Genomic DNA, 7,429 nt, shown 5'->3' on the forward strand with positions numbered 1-7,429 from the left:
TATTAAAAAAAAAGAATATGAAATTATATTCTAGTTGTTTCTAAATTATCATTTCTTATTTTAACACTTATTTAGAAAAAAGTTTCAAAGCTTAATTAATTTTGAATGAGAATTACTAAAATAACATTAATACGTTAAAAACTATTTTTAAAACCAAAACTTTTGTGAAGTAAATCGGCAAATTTACATGATGGCTTTAAATAAAACCCAAGAAATCTCACTATTCGGAATATTAACCTTATATTAGTGTGTGCAAGAAAGAAAAATGGTAGATTCTTTTTTCATGTTTTTCTTTTGTTTTATATCATTCATTTTTTTCTCCAATCGGAATTTTGAGTTCGGATTTGTCGACAGCGACAAAATTCTAGCGATGTCTTGATCGTTCTTGATGGCATGTAATCGAATCCCTTGTCATTAAGAGAAAGATCCATTTTTAGAAAAACTTTTCCTATATAAATGTTTTTGAGAGAGAATACTTATCGAGAATTATAAGATCAATATGGACAACGAGCTTCTGTTTCGACGAGAATAATACTTATTTGAACAACAGTATAATTAATAACGATATAATAAATAATAACAAAAATAAATAATAGTTAAATCATCAAATTTTTTATATTTAGTTATCCTACATAAATATCATCTCGATAGAAGTTTTGGTTATTCCATAAGAGAGAAACTTAAAAAATTTTATTAGATCATGTTGTTTAATATATCTATGGGATTGGATAAAAACAATATATATATATATATATATATATATATATATATATATATATTAAGTATTATGAAACTTTTTTTGGTATATTGGCAAATTTTAAAAAATATTTAGAGGATTTATTTTTAATTTTAAATTATTTAAGATGACACTAATTCAAGAAAGATGATGATTTTTTTATTGTGATAAAATAATTCGTTTTATAATATATTCTTATTTATTTGTTAATATTTGTATTAGTATATTTTTAATTAATTTTATGATAATTATTATTTTGAATGTATTATATTTTCATCAATTACTATATAATTTTTAAAATTAGATTTATCTAGTAAGTCGAGATCCTACCTATCGTTACATTATAATTATTAACTACTGTTAAGCTCTAACTAATGTAAAACTTTACCGTTATTTTTTCTTTGGAAAATGATACTTGAACAACCATTTTTGACAACATTTAGACACGCGCACACGTGTCAAAATCTGAGTGGTCCAGTTGGAAAAATTAAATGAAAATGGACCACTCAGATTTTGACACGTGTGCGCGTGTCTAAATGTTGTCAATTGTTCAAGTGTCATTTTCCTTTTTCTTTCTTTAACTACACTCATGAATTTTTAAGTTCTCAGGAAATTCGTTACAAAAATCCAAACACATCAATTTACAATATATAACAGTTCTCTGCAGCCATGGGACAAGAACTATTTTTCTGCTTATTTCTTTTTCCCAGTTTTGTTAGTCGAAAGATAAAAAAAGAAAGCCATTACAGCTACCATTACTGATAAAAAAAACAAAACAGAAGAGGACAACGAGGTTGAACTTTTTTGCAGTAGTAACGCTTTATTTTCTTTGGAATCCAATAAATTTAGTTGGCCACTCCCAACAATGTGGAGATATTATTAATTGATTTGAAAAGTGATTTAATAAAAAATAAAAACATATTCAGACTGATCTCAAACGGAATTATAATTCTTTTATCTTCCTCTTATTCATAGAACTCATTAAATAAAACGTAAGACTAATATATCATTTGTAATTCTTAATAAATTTCCACTAAAAAAGTGTTAATTACGTATACATATTTTTTTATCGGCATTAATTATGTGTAGATTAATGTCCATATATAGTAAATAAGTGTTTTCTTTTTCTTTTGTTTTGTGTCCATCGATGATCAAAGATACTTATTGATTACTATATGAAATTATACTTCCCGTGTGAACTAAAAAAGTGGAAAATGATGTGAAGTTGAAGCATCAAGTTCCTTAGAGATCACATATACATTCTCAGTATATAAGATGCATATCACTACTACAATGTCTCCTGCCATGTTAAACAGTATACACTATTCTGATAATCTGAAGTTGAAGCAGGATGGGAACGACCAAGTATGGAAATTTTGAGGAGGTGTTGTCGAATAAAGTGAACCGTCTGGCGCAGTTCACATTGGAAGGGAAATGGAAAGAGGTTGAGGAGATGTACAATGAAGACCCAGCGTGTCACACGGCAAAGATTGACGATTTCGTCGGCACTGCACTACACGTGGTGGTGGATTTGGCCGAAGAAAAGTTGGTTGAAAAGCTTGTGATAGCCATTATCAGACACAAGACGAGGAAGGCTCTGAAAGTGAAGAACTATCGAGGGGATACAGCTCTGCATGTTGCTGCTTCCAGGGGTTTCACAAAGATATGTCAGATCATCGTAGGAGAGAATCGGAAGAGGATTTACTTAGCGAAACTCAAGAACAAAGATGGAGAGACTCCTCTCTTTCAAGCCGCTCTCAACTGGAAGAAACAGACCTTTGCTTATCTTTCTTACCTTTACGGCCACAGCGCTCCCATGCAAGATCTTGTGCGATACAACGGTGACAGTATTCTTCACTGTGCTATCAGGAGAGAGTACTTCGGTATCTTTCTCATACCTATCTTCTTTTCCTTGTCATATTTTAGATCACTATTTCGGTATATTTCTGTGTTTCTAGATAATATTGTATGCGTTGAAGATTTTATATTGGTTAGAAATTAGACTTTCTTACTTTTTTCACCCTTATTATTATCTTTACTATTAAATCAACCTTATAACTTCTTATTTATTATTTTGTATTTCTATTTTGAAATAACATAATGCTATATATGTACACACACTGAGTACTACATATATTTATGGATATGATGCAGATTTGGCTGTGATAATAGTGCATTACTATGATTTTCTTAGCACACATTTGAATGAAGAGGGATTCACACCTCTTAAAGTCCTTGCAACCAGGCCCTCGGCTTTCAGAAGTGCTACCAAACTTTCATGGTGGAAGCAAATCCTGTACCACTGTAAGTATTATTATATATATCTATCTATACACTGCATTACATATGAAATGAAGTGATGTTCAGATATTTTTAATTTAAAAAGATATTATTTTGTCAGTTTTAATCAGAATATCCATCTTTTTCTCCAACTCATGTTCATATAAAATTAATAAAATTGATTTTGATAACTTTTCAATTGTAAAATAAGAAACTCAAGCATTGAAAAACTTTCAAGTTTCAGATTTAAATCAGGTGACAGGTGGGGTATTTTTTATTTTGTTAAGAAAAGAGAGTATAATTGATCCATTATATAAAATGTGCACATTTACTAATCCTATAGTATGTAAAAATTCCATCAAGTTAGCAAATATTTTTTTCTTTTGTCGAAGGTATGATTGTGGAACCAGTGATCCCTGATAGACAAATGAAGAAGATTTTGAAAAAGATGGAGAAGAAATCAAATGACTCAAAATGTAGTTATCCAGAGAACTATACCACATTATGTGAATTCATTGCTGGATTCAAAAGTCTTGGTGCTCGAACTGGTAACGGGTTATATACTAACTAGTTTGTTTTTTTCTTAATTCTGGGGACTAGTTTCTTAATACTCAATCTATTTCTTGCACATTTTCCTTTGGCAAGACAACTTTTTTACTGAAAGAAATCAGCAAGATTCAGAAAACCCACCAATTAAGGAGCGTAAAATCGTATCTGAAACTGCTGGGGATGGATTTTTTCCACCAAATTATGAAACCAGTCAACAATTTCTGAGGTCTGCGTATGTACATACTCTTGGGCTCACAGGAGTAGGTATGTAGTGCTAATTTCTTGATCTATGGCTTTTAATTAATACGATTAATCTGGTTTGATTGTAAGTACATGCTTTTTTAAGGATTAAAGGAAATAAGGAATATGAAGAGGAGACACGAATGGAGTGGTCAACTATTGAAGGCACTGTTGAAAAGACCTTATGAAGCATTCACAGGAGAGGGGGGTGTTCCAGATATTCCAGTTGATGAAGAAATGTATAATGTTTTTAACCAACTTAAACCAGGTATGTATGTATGCAAACACGAACTCTGTGTGTTGGACCAAATATTTTTATGAACATACTGATGTACCATACACATTTTTGTAAGTCTCAAACTTATGTCGCTGAAACTTTCCTAGTTTGCATTTCAAAACTCCAACTTCTCCTACTTCTCACTATCCAATATGTATGGTTCCAATGGAGAACCATACCAAACTTTTGTTCTAAGTTCTCAAATAATTCTTTCATGGACAAATGTGATAAATGAAACTTAAGGTCATGACTCAGTTCTTCTATGTGTTTGGCCCTTTCTTCTTCTATGTCTTTTCCTATGATGACTTTTTGTATTTCTTTCCCCTTGCTTCCTTCTTGCTTTACAACTTTGAGATATCCAACCAACCCTAATATAATCTGTCTTAGACTTTTGAAGCTTTAGGAAATTCTAATTATGGTTTGAACCTTCTCTAGAGTAATGATTTGTTCATCATAAGCTTCACTTCAAAGTTTTCAATATCATCCATAATATTGTTAAAGTCCGTCAATTATTCTACTATCATTCTCAATTCTATCATCTTAAACGAATGTAATTATTACTTTAAGCAAAGTTTATGTGCTATAGATTTATTTACTCAAAGTAATTCGAGCTTCTTCTACATTGATGTAATTATTTTTTCTTCTTGTAACCTCTCTCAGTGTCTTATTACTAATGAAGCAATGTTATGACACTTTTTTCCTGTTGATCATGTCCGTCTTATATTTCTTTAACAAAGATGATATATTAACTTCCCCTTTATTGCTTTAACATGTAATTGCTACATTAAAATAACTTCCATGTTAGTTTTTCATAACTCAAAGCTGTTGTTTCTTAAAACCTTCTCCATATTTGACAACCGTATTTCAAATATTTTTGACATTTTTTCTTGTTCTTACATACAATGTCAATTATAGGGTTTGCAATAACAGAAAACACAAAAAAAGCAAGATAGAAAAAAATGACTATTGTATAGTAGAAGATTGGACGCACAAAAATCATATTTTAAAACCATATAGAGTATCGAACAAAACTATAAACCTCAAGTATAATAGAAAAATAAAAAAACTGTTACACTACATGTATTATCTGCTACTATAACACTAGTATACAATCAAGCAAATCGTAGAATGAATGCTATAATAAATAAGAATAGTAGAAAATAGTACACATAGAAATCATATATATATATATATATATATATATATATATATATATATATATATAATATCAAACAAAACTATATAAACTTCAGGTATGACAGGTGAATCAAGCAAATTGCCATGGCTGAACGAAGAAGGAGAAGAAGAAGAAAAAGAAGAAGAAGATGAAGAAGAAGAAGAAGAAGAAGAAACGGAAAAAGAAGAAGTAGTAAAAGAAAAGGAAGAAGAAGAGGACAAGCAAAAACAATCTTCAAGGGCAAGTGACAGTATTGACAAAACGGAGACAGCATTCCTGGTTGCGGCAAGAAATGGCATAATTGAAATGGTGAATGAACTTTTAGAGCGAATTCCAAGTGTGATCCATAACTTGAATGCAAACAAAGAGAATGTGCTGCTGATGGCAGTGATGAACAGGCAACCCTATGTTATTGAGAATTTGAAAATGAAAGTAAAAGGAGAAGTTTGGAATAATTTAACTCTGGTAATAGATAAAAATGAGAGGACCATATTGCACTGGGCAGCAGATGCTCCAGGAGATGACAAGCATACAAAGATAGCTGGTTCTGCCTTGCAAATGATGTGGGATATAAAGTGGTTTCAGGTATATATACACAAACAAATACCTTCAAACAAATAGGTAGAGCTTTTCATCATTCAAAATTAAACTATAATTATCTTGAAACATGTTATTTTTCATTGGAACAGTATATTAAAAGCCTCGTGCCAGAACACTTTTACTTAAGAAGCGACACAGAGGGCAAAACTGCAGGGCAAATATTTGAGGATGAACACAAAGATCTCATAGAGAAAAGTAGCGATTGGCTGAAGGAAACATCTGAATCTTGCTCTGTTGTGGCTGCACTTGTTGCTGGTGTTTCCTTTGCTACGGCCAGCTCCATTCCCGGTGGCACCGACGATGAAGGTAGGCCTCATTTAGAAGGCGAACCTGCATTCGATGTATTTGCCGTTTCTTCACTTGTTGGACTTTGCACCTCTGTCACTGGGCTCATAATGTTCCTTACAATCCTCACTTCTCGAAAGCAATCCAAAGATTTTCGAAGAAATTTGCCATTCAAACTTCTTCTAGGCCTCAGTTCTCTTTTTGTATCCATTGCTGCAATGTTTGTCTCTTTCTGCTCCGGTCATTACTTTCTGCTCAGTCACAGATACAAGTCGGTTCTATACCCCATTTATGCAGCCACTGTTTTTCCAGTCATGTTCTATGCCGTGGCGCAGTTTCCACTATACTTTGATCTTATAATAGCCATTTTATCTAAGGTGCCATGGGATGCTGGTAGAGGAGACAACCTATAGCCCCTAAGCTACTACATGTCATTGTTTGTGCTGTACTGATTCATCATTCATGCAGCCATTCAAATCAATTTCCCTTTTTCAGTCAAGTTTTGTGTTGTCTGTGATTTTGAGCTTGTTTTCTTGGTGTGAATAATCATGTATTGTTTTGAGCTATGAAACATAGCATTTGAATTGCAGCAATGTTGTGTTGGTTGCTTGTAAAGTTACGATTCAAGAGATTTAATTTAGGTTTATAATATTCTCTTAACATTTTTTCTTTAATAAATTTTATTTAAATAATTTTACTTTACTGTTTAAAGTACTATTTATATTACTTTAAGACAAAAAAGAATTATTAAATACAGAAAAATTAAGAACTGGTTATTGCAGGCGATAAAATTGTTACTGATAAAAGCTGGACTGTTGTAAGGCATTTTTTGCAAATAATATGTCATGATGAGCTTGTTTTGTTCACATAACCCAATGGACAAGATAGTTTTTTAAACTAAAACCCGACCCATCGAGAAAAGGCAGAAAAAACCTTCGTACTCGCACGTTTTATTGCAGCATTGTGATTGCTTTTATCTGATTGTGTTTGATGTTTCTAGAATGATAAGTTGATGTTTACCTGATTCTAACTTGAGGATCAAAACCTTTTAATATCAGTTAACAGACTTTATCTTTGATCTGCAGAGTTGATGAATTTAGTCTTGATTGTTCATTCTTTAATTATAAGTATTCCATCACATTAATTTTACAGTAATTCAAAAGACCATATTTTTACACTGGTTAGAATTATTAATGCACTAAAAACACTATTTTTCAGGCGCTTAGTCAGACCATTTTTCAAATACTATCAATTGAAAAATGATGATTTCGACACCAATTTTCTT

The 7,429-nt window shown here is 31.5% G+C and overlaps 1 protein-coding gene across 2 annotated transcripts; it reads left to right on the forward strand.

Annotated features, from left to right (window-relative positions):
- The first annotated feature begins 2,049 nt into the window (after nucleotides 1-2,049).
- Nucleotides 2,050-6,810, forward strand: LOC124846356 (uncharacterized). Of its 2 annotated transcripts, none has more exons than XM_088094055.1 (7): nucleotides 2,050-2,619; nucleotides 2,891-3,040; nucleotides 3,409-3,564; nucleotides 3,662-3,829; nucleotides 3,912-4,073; nucleotides 5,336-5,844; nucleotides 5,949-6,810. In XM_088094055.1, the coding sequence occupies exons 1-7, from the start codon at nucleotides 2,088-2,090 to the stop codon at nucleotides 6,555-6,557; spliced, it is 2,286 nt and encodes a 761-aa protein (XP_087950181.1). In that variant the 5' UTR covers nucleotides 2,050-2,087; the 3' UTR covers nucleotides 6,558-6,810. The 2 variants fall into 2 exon arrangements, with proteins under 2 accessions (XP_087950181.1, XP_087950187.1); XM_088094061.1 differs by having other exon boundaries at nucleotides 5,345-5,844.
- Nucleotides 6,811-7,429: the final 619 nt, after the last annotated feature.

Source organism: Vigna umbellata, chromosome 1, assembly GCF_029865625.1.
Source record: "Vigna umbellata cultivar VRB3 chromosome 1, Vumbellata_1.0, whole genome shotgun sequence".
Lineage (NCBI taxonomy): Eukaryota > Viridiplantae > Streptophyta > Magnoliopsida > Fabales > Fabaceae > Vigna > Vigna umbellata.

Bases quoted from the DNA above. Each gene is read 5' to 3' on its own strand.
- LOC124846356 (XM_088094055.1), top strand. From the start codon at position 2,088: ATGGGAACGACCAAGTATGGAAATTTTGAGGAGGTGTTGTCGAATAAA. The intron at 3,830-3,911 runs GTATGTAGTGCT...TGCTTTTTTAAG, and splicing joins TCTTGGGCTCACAGGAGTAG to GATTAAAGGAAATAAGGAAT. The intron at 4,074-5,335 runs GTATGTATGTAT...TATAAACTTCAG, and splicing joins TTTTAACCAACTTAAACCAG to GTATGACAGGTGAATCAAGC.